Source organism: Lynx canadensis, chromosome A3, assembly GCF_007474595.2.
Source record: "Lynx canadensis isolate LIC74 chromosome A3, mLynCan4.pri.v2, whole genome shotgun sequence".
Lineage (NCBI taxonomy): Eukaryota > Metazoa > Chordata > Mammalia > Carnivora > Felidae > Lynx > Lynx canadensis.
The window spans coordinates 99259977-99275261 of NC_044305.1; the positions used below are offsets into that span (position 1 = coordinate 99259977).

The 15285-nt window shown below is 45.6% G+C and overlaps 1 protein-coding gene and 1 long non-coding RNA gene across 10 annotated transcripts; one reads left to right on the forward strand and one right to left on the reverse strand.

Annotated features, from left to right (window-relative positions):
• Positions 1 to 2207: 2207 nt before the first annotated feature.
• On the reverse strand, positions 2208 to 13786 carry LOC115510776. 9 transcript variants are annotated; one of them, XR_004343417.1, is made up of 5 exons: positions 12324 to 13786; positions 11856 to 11946; positions 7217 to 7346; positions 3853 to 3900; positions 2208 to 2467 (listed from the first exon to the last, which is right to left on the reverse strand). It is a non-coding gene; the product is annotated as an uncharacterized LOC115510776 (long non-coding RNA). The 9 variants fall into 9 exon arrangements; XR_004343420.1 differs by lacking the exon at positions 2208 to 2467 and having other exon boundaries at positions 2478 to 3900; positions 12324 to 12429; positions 13654 to 13786; XR_003967831.1 differs by lacking the exon at positions 2208 to 2467 and having other exon boundaries at positions 2478 to 3900; positions 12324 to 12429; positions 13174 to 13786.
• An 83-nt stretch (positions 13787 to 13869) lies between these two features.
• On the forward strand, positions 13870 to 14892 carry TMSB10 (thymosin beta 10). Its single transcript, XM_030310994.1, has 3 exons — positions 13870 to 13961; positions 14238 to 14352; positions 14609 to 14892. The coding sequence occupies exons 2-3, from the start codon at positions 14253 to 14255 to the stop codon at positions 14641 to 14643; spliced, it is 135 nt and encodes a 44-aa protein (XP_030166854.1). The 5' UTR covers positions 13870 to 13961; positions 14238 to 14252; the 3' UTR covers positions 14644 to 14892.
• The last annotated feature ends 393 nt before the right edge of the window (positions 14893 to 15285 follow it).

Sequence of the window (15285 nt, forward strand, 5' to 3'; positions counted from 1 at the left end):
CTATCCCACCACTGAATGTGGTGTAGACTTGTCCTGTTATACCCATCACACAGCATCACATCTATTTATTTATGTGTCTATTTCCCCTTACAGACCATAAACAGCTCACGGTCAGGTGTCAGGATGCCCTGGAATCCCTGGCATCTGGCCTGGCACTCAGCACCTGACAGGCACCCAGGAGATGCTTGTTGAATAAACACATGAGCACATGAATGAACGAGCCATGTCAAGTGCAACTCGGACTCCCAGCTGAAAGCTCCCTGGTTCACTCGACTGGTCAAAAGTATTGGTACATGCTTTGGGGACAAGAACACAATGGGCTAAACTCAGCACCTGTACTGACGTGTGAGTTAAATGTTGATGAGCATTATGGGCTGAATTGTGTCTCCTCAAGTTTCATATGTCACCACCCCTCATACCTCAGAATATAGTTGTATCTGGAGAAACGGCCTTTAAAGAGATGATTACGTTAAAATCAGGCTCTTAGGGTGGAGACCTATTCCAGTCTGACTGGTGTCCCTTTAAGAAGAGGAAATATGACCACACCGAGAGACAGGATGTGCATGCACCATGTAAGGAGACAGTGAGAAAGTGGCCATCTGCAAGCCAAGGAGAGAGAAGAAAGCAAACCTGCCCATGTCTTGAATTTGCCCAGGTCTGGAACTGCGAGAAAATAAATTTCTGTTGTTTAAGCCACCCAGTCCGTGGTATGCGGCATTTTGTTATGGCAGCCAATAGAGTGGGGAAGTCCCAGTCCCAACTTTCATCTGTGGGAACCTCCCCTAACTTCCTGGCAAACATTTTCCAATCAGTTCCAGACATCATCTGATCTTAATTTCAGAACTGGCATTTTCCTCCATCCGTTATCACCGTCCCTTCAAGATGACCCTGTCCTTCAACATTTCCAGAAACCCTTTTTGAAGCATTAGTATTCAGCTCAGGAGCATTTATTGGGGAGCATGGCATGATAACAATAGAACTAGCTCAGAAAATACTACAGAGAGGTAATTAGCATGGTGCAGGGAAATTATAAAAAGAAACCAAAGTAGTTGAACCACTCCCCTTCACACAATACATCTCACCTACAAAATGCTTTCAGCTACTTGATCTCACAGATCCTCGTGACAGCTCAATTACTATCTCCATTTCTTAGATGAGGAAATTGAAGTTCAGAGAAGCCATGTGACTGTCCAAAGGCCCAGGGCTGGTAGGGAATGGTGCCAGTGCTTGGACCCAGGTCTCCTGACCCTATGTGCCATGTGAGGTGCTTCAGAAAAATGTCTTCACTTTCATTAGAGAAGAGGGGGTTTGCATGAAAGCACACATCCGCCACCATCCTTTCCAGAGGTGCAGTGACAGGAAGTTAAACCTTTCTTTCTACTTGCCAGTTATAAATGATTGCTCCTTCCCCAGTGAGCTTGTAATTGTCTCTTTATAAGGCTTGATTGGGGGAAGCTTAGTAATCTGGCTCCAAGCCAAAGAGCAACACATGGCATAAAGGAGACAGAAAAAGAATATGAATTCTGAAATGAGCAAATTAACCAGAAAGGAAATGGCAATTTTGCATATTCTTGAAGGAGGAAGATAAAAACTGTAGTATGCAAGAAGGGGCCAGTTTTCTGGAAATTATGCAAACTAAAAAGAAGTCAGAAATGAATGAAAATTGGTCAAAAACTACAAAGAAACAGTCAGAATTTATCCCACACAGACACTTGCACAGATTTTGTTTGAATTCATTTGCAGCATTGCTTATAGGTGTCCCTTCCATACACCCAGGCAAGAGGGGCTGGCACTCTAGACGACCCCCCCTGCACACACGAACACCATGCAGACCTGGGCACGGGCTTCCTCTGTATTCTGGAGGCAAAGGGTGACTATACCTCAACGCCAGAGAAGTTTCTAGGCTGTGTTGCTGCCAGCACCAATGATGAGATGCTTCTGAGTTTAGGGATGACTGGGGAGACAGAAGCACTTACCTCAGCGCTTCTGTCACTCAAACCTTTTCTCTCACAGATTCTTATAAAACCAGATTTCCAGTAGTACCAAGCACCCATTTTCTCACTCCTTTTCCTGTTCCAGTCTGTGGCTCTAAAAGCTAGCGCCGAAATTCTGGTAGCTACAGGAATTACTCACAAATTAGCACAGTGTTCCCAACAAGTTCATTGTATGGCAGCTGAGAAATATTTCACAATTAGTAAATAGCTCATATTATTCTTATACCCGTACATACGTAGATAACATATATGAAGCAATATACAGATTCTTTATATTGTTCACAAGATAGACATTGAAGACACTTTAAATTTTATAAAAATTATTCATCACATTTAACTGCATAGCCAATAGTTTAATTAAATATTTTATTTTTAAATAATGGTGGTTTGGGGAGCCTGTCTTGTTCAGTCAGTAGAGCATCCAACTCTTGATCTCAGGGTCATGAGTTCAAGCCCCACATTGGGCATGGAGCCTACTTAAAATAAAATAAAATTAAATTAAAATAAAATAAAATAAAATAAAATAAAATATAATGCTGGCTTACAATTTTGAAATTCATTAATAATTATTTGTACTTCACTTTCGAATACTAGATAATATTTTAAGAGAAAATATCATTGAAAATATATATGAACATCTTAACATTTTAAAATTTAACTGATACTTTTAATGAAAACAGCCAATCTTCATTTCTCATGGATTCCCTATTAGAGAATTCACTTACTTGTTAAAATTCATTTGTAACCCCCAAATCAATATCCCGTGTGATAATACATTATCTTTTGTGAAAATAAAGGAATATATGTGCGCACATATGTAATGCCAGCATCTCTGAAAGAGTGCACAAAAGACCAGTAGCAGGGATTGCTCCCAAGGAAGGAAATGGGAGATTTGGGGCTTGGAGGGGGGAGAGAGATTTTCACCATGTGCCCCAGTTTACTCTACGTAACAAATCATCCCCCAAAATTCAGTGGTTTAAAACGACATCCAGGTATGAGAGTCACGATTTCTGTTGGCTAGGAAATCCGACAGCGCTTGACAGGGACGGCCGATCCCTGCTCCATGGCATCCGCAGTCGTTACTCTTACACTGGCTCTATTTGATTCCACCAACATTTTAGGTTTCTTTCAAATCCATGTCGTCCACTAGACTGTATGATCCTTAGGACAGGAACCACAGCTTACTCGTCTCTATATCACAGATACTCAGCACAGATACTCAGACAAATCTCGATGGACTTAATGGAGAAATAAGAATACATGTTCTTATTTTCTCTGTAATCCTTCTATTCATCATTTCCTAACCCCATGTGTGACCCATACCTCCTCATTATCTAATACCATGCCCTAGAGACAAAAAATTCACAACCTAAGGAACAAAGCCTCATTTGTTCTTAGGTATAATTTTCTTGCATCAGAGTGACTCTTCGAAGAGTTTTATCAACATGGAACACTGGTGCCATAGGCTGAATGTTTGGGTCCTCATCTCCAAGATGATGGTATTAGGAGGTGGGCCTTTGGCAGGTGATCAGGTCATGAAGGTGGGGCCCTCGTGAATGGGATTCATGTCCATATAAAAGAAACCCCAGAGAGTTGCCTTTCCCCTTCTACTAGGTGAGGACACAGTGATAAGATGGCCGTTTAGGAACCAGGAAACACATCCTGACTAGACACTGAACCTGCCAGCAGCTAGGACTGTCCCACCTCCAGAATAGTGAAAGATAAATTTCTATTGTTTATAAGCTACTCAGTCTATAGTATTCTGTCATGTCAGCCCTCATGACTAAGACAAAAGGTGTAGACAATAAAGGATTGAACACATTAGCAAGCACTGGTGCACAGAGCAAACTTCACGCACAGATCGGTGGCAGGCAAAATCCAGGACCTCAAGGCTTTCCACTGAGATCTATACCAAGCAGGGAGGCAAAAGAAAAAAGAAAAAAAAAACTTCTTTAGCATTTAAAAGAAAGAAAAACACAGAGGATAGATTATCCTGCCAAAAGACACAAGTGGTATTATCTTAATAACTAACACCAAAATCCCACTGAGGAAGGAACTATCTTTGGGGAAATATTTCCATCAGTTGCATGGAGTAGAAAGGGAGACCCAAAAATTTCCTTTCAGCAAGAACCAGGGTAGCAAAGAACAAGTACACTGTTCCACTGGGAAGAAAGAAGGGACTTTGGTATTTCTCAATGGAAAGAATAAAGAAGAAGGAGGGAATCAGAAAATGGCAATGAGGAGATAGACAGTGTGAGTTACCAGCTAACTAGAAAAAGACCCCAATGTACCAAAAGGGCTTTCAGGATTCAGAATATATCAACAAAGGGGTGCCTAGGTGGCTCAGTTGGTTGAGCATCTAACTTTGGCTCAGGTCATGATCCTGCGGTTCAGGGGTTCGAGCTCCGCGTTGGGCCCTGTGTTGACAGCTCAGAGCCTGGAGCCTGCTTTAGATTCTGTGTCTCCCTCTCTCTCTGCCCCTGCCCTGCTTGCTCTCTGTCTCTACCTCTCTCTCTCTTGAAAATAAATAAACATTTATATATATATATATATATATATATATATATATATATATATATACATACACACACCATTAAAAATATAGGTTCGTCCCTCTCCTTCACCCACAAACCTTTGGTAAAAATTGTACTGCACAGACCAGCCTTATTTTTACAGTTGCTTTGAAGAAAGAAATGAAAGCCAAGGGCTGGCCCTGTTTGGATGGGATCACTGTGGAGACATAAAAATTCAGAGACCAGAAATAACCATAAGAAAATTCAGAGAAACCATGGGAAAGCATCAGACAGGAGTTGGAATCATTCTTATCTAGATCTTTTTCAGACACCAGAAGACATCTAGGTTAAACATAAAATTTCAGGAACATCTGAGAAGGAGATGTTCTAAATTCTCCTTAAATTCTCTCTAAATTTTTTTTTTCAACGTTTATTTATTTTTGGGACAGCGAGAGACAGAGCATGAACGGGGGAGGGGCAGAGAGAGAGGGAGACACAGAATCGGAAACAGGCTCCAGGCTCCGAGCCATCAGCCCAGAGCCTGACGCGGGGCTCGAACTCACAGACCGCGAGATCGTGACCTGGCTGAAGTCGGACGCTTAACTGACTGCGCCACCCAGGCGCCCCCTTAAATTCTCTCTAAAGGAGAATTTAGAAGTTAAAGAGATGATTTGAGAATAATGGACGCTAAGCCACTGATTGAAATCATCCCCCTACAGCAGAGTTTGAACTGCTGGACACAACCAGTTAGTGGATGATAAAATCAAGTTAGTAGGTCACAATCATATTTTTAATGAAATAATAAAATAAAAAGGAATAGTTCGACACCAGTGGCCATTAGGGAAATGCAAATTAAAACCTTGATGAGGGGCACCTGGCTGGCTCAATTAGAAGAGCATGCGACTCTTGATCTTGGGGTCATGAGTTTGAGCCCCATGTTGGGTGCAGAGATTGCTTAAATAAATAAAACTTAAAAAGAAAAAAACCTTGATGAAATAACTCCATGCCTATTAGAACAGCTAAAATTAAAAATAGTGGCAATACCAAATACTGGTAAGAATGCTAAGAAACTGAATTTCCTATAAATTGCTAGTGGGAATATAAAATGATACCACCACTCTGAAAATTTCTTGGCTATTTCTTTTTCTTCCTTCCTTCCTTCCTTCCTTCCTTCCTTCCTTCCTTCCTTCCTTCCCTCTTTCTTTCTTTCTTTCTTTCTTTCTTTCTTTCTTTCTTTCTTTCCTTAGAAAGAGAGAGCAGGGGAGAGGGGCTGAAGAAGAGGGGCAGAGGGACACAGAGAGAGAATCCCAAGCAGGCTTCATCCTCAGCGCACAGCCCAACACGGGACTTGATTCCACAACCCTGGGATCATGACCTGAACTGAAATCAAGAGTCAGATGCTCAACTGACTGAGCCATGCAGGCGCCTGAGCAATTTCTTACAAAACTAAAATGCACTTACCCTATGACCCAGCAAACACTTCCCTAGACATTATCCAAGAGAAATGAAAACTTATGTCCACACGCACCAAAAAATGTACACAAATGTTCACAGCAGTGTTATTTTTAATAGCTGAAAACTGCAAACAGTCAAATGGCCTTCAGTAAGGGGTACATTCATGCCACGGAATACCACTCAGAAATAATAAGGACTGAACTAGTGGTACACTCCACAACTTGAATGGATCCCAAGGGCCTCGTGCTCAGTGAGAAAAGCCAATTTCAAAAGACAAAATTTTAGAGACAGAGGATAGATTGTGTTTGCCAGGGGCTATGAGTCAGGGAAGAGTGGGGGTAGGTGACCCTATAAAGGTGTAGCACAAGGGATTTCCGTTTGTGGTGATGGAATACGTCTGTATCTGGATTGTAGTGGTTGTACAATTCTGTACATGTGATAAAATTGCAGAGAAATACACACACACACTGCACATAATAAACTGGTGAAATCTACAAAGGTCTGCAGATTGCACCATTGTCAGTTGCCTGGTTTTGATGCTGCACTATAGTCATACACGATGTTACCATTGAGTACACAGGGGACCTCAGTTGTACCATCTTTGCAACTTTCCATGAGTCTATAATTATTTCCAAATGAAAATGCTTTAAAAAATGAAAATGAATACAACAGAGAAGCTTAGAATATATCACTCATAGTGAAAGTGAATATTGTTCTAGAGAACTTCTGTTTCATTTGTGTGCGCTCATGTGAATACCATATCACCGTGTGAAATGTACTTAATGCACTTCTTGGGGAGGGAGTCAATCATCAAGGTCAAAAACAATTTGAAAACTGTTGCTTTATGGCAAGCTTGGAAGACTTAAAGACCTAAAGGGGCCAGGTAGAGCACGTGAGGAAGTAAAATCGGCCTGGCTCATGAAGACTGGCTCATCCTTCCCATATACCATAGTTCTTACTACGGCAGGCTTCCTAATGATATAAATATTCTTTACTTCCACAGACAAATAAGCTCTTTCTTAATTTTTTTAACTACATGGTACTCTTGATCTATCTGTTCTCCCCACTTTTGATAGTGAATGAGTTTGTCTCTTGCTGACTAACAAATTATTCCTAACCCTGGCAGCATAAAACAGCAAACACTTACTATCTCACAGTTTCTGGGAATGGCTTGGCTGGGAGGTTCTGGCTCAGGGTGTCCCAGAAAGTTACAGTCAAATTGTCACCCAGAACTGCAGCCATCTGAAGACTCACCTGGGGCCGGAGGACTTGCTTCCAAACTCGCTTGTTGATCGCCTCAGCTCCTCACTGGCTGTTGGCCACAGACTGGCGCTCCCTCACTTCGTGGTCCTCTCCGTAGAACTGCTCACAACATGGCAGCTGGCTTCCCCCAGAACGAGAGACCCAAGAGAAAGAAAGAGAAAGCCAGGCACCAAAATGGAAATTATAGTCTTTTACAACTTAACTTCCATCTAACTCATAACTTAACTATCTCCTCTGCCGTATAACATTGGTCACACAGACCCATCCTGGTACAATAGAGGAGAGGACTTTATAAGGGTGGGAACAAAAGGCAGGATCACTGGGGACCATCTTAAAAGCTGACTTCCATAGAGAGAGGCCTGGGAACAAGAAATATTTCTCCACTGGGAGCAAAACACCTGTACAGATAGGATAAATGACAACTGACACTGGTCTCCATGCAGGGAAGACATTAGGGACTGGTAGAGAATCAGTAAAGTGAAGACAACATGCCCCATTTCAAGGGTGCAGCTGTTAATCACAATGCTGCCATGAGAAGATCTACATCTTAAAGTGGAAATCTTCCCACGTGAAATTTAATGCGGCCAAACAAAATACATATGCCAGCTGGACCCAGACTGCTGGTTTGCAAACACCGCTGCAAGATCAAGGCAAAAGTGCCATGGGTAAGGGGCACCTGAGTGGCTCAGTCGGTTAAGCGTCCGACTTCGGCTCAGGTCATGATCTCGTGCTCCATGAGTTTGAGCCCTGCATCGGGCTCTGTGCTGACAGCTCAGAGCCTGGAGCCTGTTTCAGATTCTGTGTCTCCCTCTCTCTCTGACCTTCCCCCGTTCATGTTCTGTCTCTCTCTGTCTCAAAAATAAATAAACGTTAAAAAAAAAAAAGAGAGAGATTAAAAAAAAAAAGTGCCATGGGTAAGAGCTCAGGGTTCGGAATCAGCCAGACCTGGGTTCAAATTTCAACAACACTAATTACCTGCTGTGTGACCTTGCCCAAGTCAAAGATCCTCTGCTCTAAAGCAGAAATGATCAAAACAGGATTAAGTGAGATGATACCTGTAAAAATCCTTAGCACAAGGCTTGGAACACGACAGCCACTCAATAATGTTAGTTGCCATCATCACTGCTATTCTAGCACCAGAAATGAAAACTGGAGCCATACTATTTGCACTCGCACTCTGGCTGTTAGCCACCTGGGTGAGCTAAGCAGCTGCCAAGCTTTATTTAGGGGTTCATCCACACATCTACAGAGCAGAACAATCTACAGAGCTGAACCTCAAAGGCCCGCTTTACATTCTTCACAATTTTATCTCAGACAGGCCCTTAAATTCCGTGACCTACAAAGAGAAACAGCCTTTTGATGGCATGGAAAATACAGAGATCACCTCCTGATTTCCTTGCTTCCCATACCTCCTTTGTGCGAGACTCGTGCAGCTATTCTCCAGGCTGGCAAAACTGGTACCCAAAAGGAGGATGTTTCACAACTGAAATAACAGCAAGAAAAGGACCAGAAAGGTCATGTAGGGAGAAGTAGATTTGCTTGACTGCGGGCCTACTCCAGCCCAAGGTCTGAACCATCTCTATAATAGTCCACATACTTGGCTATCCACTTCTCATTGAATGCCTCCAATGACAGGGAACTCATCATCTCACTCAGAATAGCTTATTTCATCTTGATTAAGAATTTTATGTATTGTTCATTGGGGCGCCTGGGTGGCTCAGTCGGTTAAGCGTCCGACTTCGGCTCTGGTCATGATCTCACAGTTTGTGAGTTCCAGCCACCCATCGGGTTCTATGCTGACAGCTCAGAGCCTGGAGCCTGCTTCAGATTCTGTGTCTCCCTCTCTCTCTCTCTCTCTCTCTCTCTCTCTCTCTCTCTCTGCCCCTCCCCTGCTCACACTCTGTCTCCCCGTCTCTCTCAAAAATGAATAAATGTTAAAAAAAATTAAAAAAAAAAGAATTTTATGTATTGTTCACAGAACACTGATTGAGCACTTAAGGTGTCAGGGCATTGCATTTGGTGCTGGGGATGCAGTAGTAAACCAGATAGATGAGGTCTTCAATTTCCTAGTACGGAGGACAGACAACAAACAAATAAGTGAATATATAACACATTTGGTAGAGATGGATTCTATGAAGAAAGATGAAACAGGATAAAGGTTGAGAGAATGTCAGGGGTATTACTCTATATGGATGGTCAAGGAAAGTTCTCTGAGAGGAGGACACTTAAACAACGTTCTAAGTGAAATAAGGTGCACAGTGTGAATATTTAGAGTAAAAACAGCATCTCACATGAGGATCCCAACAAGGGCAAAGGCCCTGAGGCAGAAGTGAATGTCTTCCTTGCGGTCAAGGGAAACCTGGACTGAACTCTTTTTTCTTATTCACACAGCCACAAAATTCACCTTCTTTTTGAGAGGTAATCATGTTAATCATGTCTGTCTGTATTTGTAGGGTTTGTGGTCAGACCAAGCAGGCCTCGCATCTGCCCCTATCAGGTCTAATCTCATCTTATTTTGTCTATATCTCCACTGGATCCAGCTTGCCTTAGTGTTTTGTTTTGTTTTTTTTTTAATGATCATTTATTTTTGAGAGAGGGGTGTGGAAGGGGAGAGAATGAGTGGGGGAGGGGGCAGAAAGAGAGGGAGACACAGAATCCAAAGCAGGCTCCAGGCTCTGTGTTATCAGCACAGAGACCGCTGTGGGGCTCAAACTCGTGAACCACCAGAACATGACCTGAGCAGAAATCAACCAACTGAGCCACCCAGGTGTCCCTTGCCTTAGTGTTTACAGAGCTACATCCTTCCTAATATGATCAGCATTCTATCTATATACCCATTCAAAGCCCGAATTAAAAAAAAAAAAATTGTCAAATTGAACAGGCCTGAGGAATGTTGCCCCACAGCAAATCTCCAAAGGCTTCTCTCCACTGCCTTCCCCACCTCCTCACCCCGCAGTTGACAGTCATCAAGACTCCATTAGCTCCCTCTTATTAGCTCGACATTTTCCAAAGCATCCTTCTCAACAAAGAAAATGGAAATGTAATTGGAGTTGAGTGGTTCGGCTCTCTCAATACCATCTGTTAACAGTACACAATCTGTTCCAAGCAGCAGGCTGAAATGTTGTCAGACATAAATGACACCCAAGTCATAAGTAAATGCAAGGCATGAGCATGAGCTTGTTGATTGACTTAGAGCGATTCATTTACTACACTAGACTTGTAACTCAAGAGTCTCATCATCTTTCTATCTTCCACATCCAGAGAACACTGCTAGAAACTTCATGGATATTTGATAAATGACAACTAAGTATATGTGTGAGTATTGCAGAAGATACTTAGGAAAAATCCCCGAATGGGACCTGAGACCCTGACACCACTAAGTTATGATTTTTCCATCTCACGGTGCTGCTGCATAACAAAACATCCTGAAACTCAGTGATTTAAAACAACTACACATTTATTTTGCTCACGAAACTAATAATCTGGCCAGGGACAACTTGTGTTTGTTCCACTCAGCAATGGCTGGGGTAATTTAAAGCTTCAAGGCTCATCTGTTTGCCTGTTTAGTGGTTGATGCTAGCTGATGGCTCAGACCTCAGCTGGGGCTGTAGCTGGAATGCCTACAAGCAGCCTTTCCTTGTAGGTGCTTGGTTTTCTCAGAGTGCAGAGGTATCCTGAGAGAGAGTCGGGCCTTTTATATCTCCATGGACTTTTATGTCTTAGCCATAGAAGTTAAAAAGCATAACCCCTGCTACATTTCACTCGCTAGAAGAAAGTCATAAAGGACAATCTATTCTCAAGAAATGGTGGGAGTGGGGCCCCTGGGTGGCTCAGTCGGTTAAACATCTGACTCTTGGTCTCAGCTCAGGTCGTGATTGCACGGTTTGTGAGTCCAAGCCCTGTGTCAGGCTCCATGCTGACAGTGTGGAGCCTGCTTGGGATTCTGTCTCTCCCTCTCTCTCTCTCTCTCTCTCTCTGCCCCTCCCTTGCTTGCTCTCTTTGTCTCTCTCAAAATAAATAAACTTAAAAAGTTTTAATAAAAATTAAAAAATTAAAATAAAAACACTACCCATGGGATTGAATGAAACTAATAGATTTGACCAGTGTTCTTAAGCAACAAATGACAGAGGATACCCATTTTCTTAGAGATGGGCCACAGAGCTGAGAATAAAGAATATCTGCAAGTCCCTGTAGGCTCCTTTGTTTAGGTATCCTGTGCGCTTGATGTGTTTGAAACATGTGTTATAGCTGTACCTAGAAGGAATAGATCCCTTTGTTTTGAAAATAAAAATTGGAATTGGAGTTCACCCTGGGTCCAAACTGGGACAAATGCTCAGGCCAAAGGTGGGGTCCCATAAGGTAACACCTAAATAATGCTTGCCATTGCATCTGAAAAGGAATCAAGTGCCAGTGAGACCCAATGAAGAGTTGATGTCTCAGGATGTCTGCGTTTTTTCACGCTCAAGTTTGGCAGATCCTTTAATAGTGTATGCTCCAGGTCTGCCCAAACTTGCCTTCTTTTTCTCCTGGGTGCACAGCTTGACTACATTTCTCAGCCTCTCTTGCGGTTAGGTAAGACCATGTGACTAAGTCCTGCCAATGAGATGAGGGCAGAAATGATGGAGACTACCTCTAAGACTGGTCCATAAAAACTCCAGTGCAGTCTTGTATTTGTTTCCTCTTTTCCTATCTCCCAGATGCACGGAGTAAACTCCCAGGACCTGGAGGAGGGCAGAGTGACAAGAGAGAAGAAGCCTGAGTACCTGAGTCACTACATGGAGGTAAGCTGCCTGACCAGAAACATCAACGTATAGTGTTGCCACATGAGTGCAATATAAATTCTTATTGCTTTAAGCCACTATAGGGGCCATTTGCTACAGTTGTTTGCCTACCCTGACCACGAAGTTGGATTTTTATTCAGGAAATGTCCATGCCCCTCCCTCCCCCACCAAGGGCAGAATATAATTCTCCACTCCATTAACAGTGGTTTTGGCCAATGTGATGTTCACAGACATGAGGTAACATGATATGCTTTTACACGCACTTCTTCACTTCTACACTCTCTTGTGCTACAACCCTCTTGCTGCTCTGCCATCACCTTGAGAAGAATAAGCACCAGCTAGTTCCTGGTCCTGCAGACCTAGATTCAGCTGGCAACCTGCAACCAAGCCCAGCCTGGTCCAAACCAGCAGCAGCTGACTGACCTGTAGATGAACAAGCAAAAATAAATGATTAATATTTTAAGGCACTGGGTTTGGGGGTAGTTTGTTACACAGCATACTCTAGAGCTAGATGACTGATACACTAAGGAAGTATGAGTGTGGCAGTCTCACGGGGCTGCCCTATTAGGCTTCCACTTGATGCCTGTTCTATTAGCTCACTTAGGCTTTATGCTAAAGCTGTTTTCCAGATGAAGAAATGGAGGAGTAGGAAAGACTTGCCCAAGGCCACACAAGGGGTTTGGGATATCAAATTCATAAGCCTAAATGCTCTTCCTTCTCTTCCAAACACACTGAGGGAATGCAAGAAAAGCAGAGAAAATAGGGAAGACGTGGACAGAATTTAGATGTTTCCACCAAATCCCACTTTAACAGAGCTTGCTAATACTCCTTGGCACTTGAAAAAGGAAAGTTCTGCACAAATAAGACAACAACCAGCTTCCCCCCCCCCCCCGTGTTGTTAATTTATGGAACTTACTACCTAAACATCTTTAGATAATACCACTGAAAATAACAACTTTTCTAAGAAAGATTTGAACAATCGCATTATACCCCTCCTATAATGGGTTAATATGGAAAATAAGAACGTTTGTAGGGTATCTTCAAGGTTATCTTCAAGGAGGAAAACCACACCCTTGGACACAGTGTTCTTGGAGCCCTGGTGTGAGAAAGAATAGAGAGCCCTCTCGGACTGCCTGCTCTCACCACCGCCCTTCAGACAATGCTTACAACCCTTTAAGGAACACCCGCCACCACTCCCGCGAGAGCCTCCCAGCTCAGGGAACGCAGACGACGACGAGAGGGCAACCGGCCCCCAATCGGAGCAAAGAGCAGTGGAAACCTGTTTCCCCCGTCTCTTCATCTCTAAGAACCCTCGGCTCAGATTCTTTTGGGGCGAGTCTATGCAAGGGTTCAGCCTCCCCAAGGAGAGGAAGAGGGGAGGTTGGGGGAGGGGGGAGGAGGGCAAAGGCATGAGACGTGGGAACTGCACAGGGACGGGGCGGGGGGGATCTCCTGCGAGCCGGGATGACTGCAGACACAGCGTGCAACGCTGCACATCCACACCTACAACTACATACTACACACACAACCACACGCACAACCACACACTCCTCCCCCCGCCGGCCCCCACGCCCATTATTTTGGAAGGGAGCAGCAGATTCCTGGGGAGGGGAGCGCAGCCCCGAACGGAAAGCAAGGGCCCAGCACCCGTCCCGGCAGCACCGACAGCTTCCACCGCGGGATCACCGCGGGCTGGGGGCGCGGGGCGCTGGGGCCCCGGAGCAGGAAGTGCCGCGCCCAGCCCCCAAGGCAGCCTGGGCTGAGGGCGCGGCGGGGAAGCGAGCCGCCCGCGCTGCCCCCGCCCCTCGCCTATCAGCACCGCCCCCGCTGCGGCGGGTGAGGGGCGGGGCGGGGCGCGGCATATATAAGGCGAGGGGCGGGCGCCGCTCTTTTGTCTCTTGCTGCAGCAACGCGAGTGGGAGCACCAGTCGCCGGGCTCGAGGCGGAACTCCACGGTGAGCGCTGCCCTGGGCGGGGGCCCCATCCGGGTGGGGTCGAAGTGGGTGCACCTGGCCCGCGCGCCGCGGCCGCAACAGGCGCCCTTCCCCGACGGGACGCCCGTCCGGCGGACCACGCCCTGGGGCTAGGAGGGGGGTGCGGGCCGCGCCCAGATCCTCGGCCTGGGGCTGCCGGGAACGCCCCGGCCGAGTGCCACGTCGAGAGGCGTCGGCGGAGAGGCGGAGGGGACGCGGGCCCCGACCGCAGGCCAACCGCCTTGCTTTCCCCACTAGGATCGCTTTAAGAAAATGGCAGACAAGCCAGACATGGGGGAAATCGCCAGCTTCGATAAGGCCAAGCTGAAGAAAACGGAGACGCAGGAGAAGAACACCCTGCCGACCAAAGAGAGTGAGTGCACCCCCGCCTCCGGGTCCGCGGGCCCCCAGCCCGGTCCCCCCCCCCACCCCGCCCTTCCCGCGAACCCAGCCCCACCCCCACCTGGCCAAGGCGCCGGGTCCCGGCGGCCCCGGCCCCCTTTCTGTTCCACGAAGTGCACGTCTCCCCAGCCCCAAGCTTCTTTCTTAATCCCCAAACCTCGTGGGTGCCTCGGCTGGGGGGTTGCAAGGTGTCCTCCTCCGCCAGTGCCGCTTCCTGCTCTCCACAGCCATTGAGCAGGAGAAGCGGAGCGAAATTTCCTAAGAGCCTAAAGGATTCCCCACCCCCGTCATCTTCGAGACACCCTAGTCGTGGAGGAAGAGCCACCTGCAAGATGGACACGAGCGACAAGCTGCACTGTGAACCCGGGCACTCCGTGCCGACGCCACCGGCCTGTGGGTCTCTGAGGGGACCCCCTCCAATCGGACTGCCAAATTCTCCGGTTTGCCCTGGGATATTATAGCAAATTATTTGTATGATTAATGAAAATAAAACACACCTCGTGGCATGGCAGGCGTGGTCTGAGTCTTCGTTGGGAATTTCGTGGGCAGTGTCGCTGCAGCACAGCCCCACGCACAGGAGTTGCTGCCGCAGAGCGGGAGGGGGTCGCAGAACGGGCCGGTTTGGAGGGACCATTTTAAATTTTGACTTTACCTTCTTCAGCGGATTTTGTGCGTTATTGTTAGCTGCTTAGCTCGTGCTTATAATGCAATCCATGTAAAAACTAACCTCACCTTGTCCTTTCTGGAAGCTGGGGAAATGCTTTCTCAGGGGAGCAGGATTTTTGATAAGCTTTTACCGTCCCCCTGTCTCCCTGGCCTCTTCACGATTCTGATTCACACCCAGAGAGAGAACAGTGATTTAAAGTCTGAGAAGAGAAGGGGTAAGAGACTAAATCTGGAATGT

Bases quoted from the DNA above. Each gene is read 5' to 3' on its own strand.
- TMSB10 (XM_030310994.1), top strand. From the start codon at position 14,253: ATGGCAGACAAGCCAGACATGGGGGAAATCGCCAGCTTCGATAAGGCC. The intron at 14,353-14,608 runs GTGAGTGCACCC...TGCTCTCCACAG, and splicing joins CACCCTGCCGACCAAAGAGA to CCATTGAGCAGGAGAAGCGG.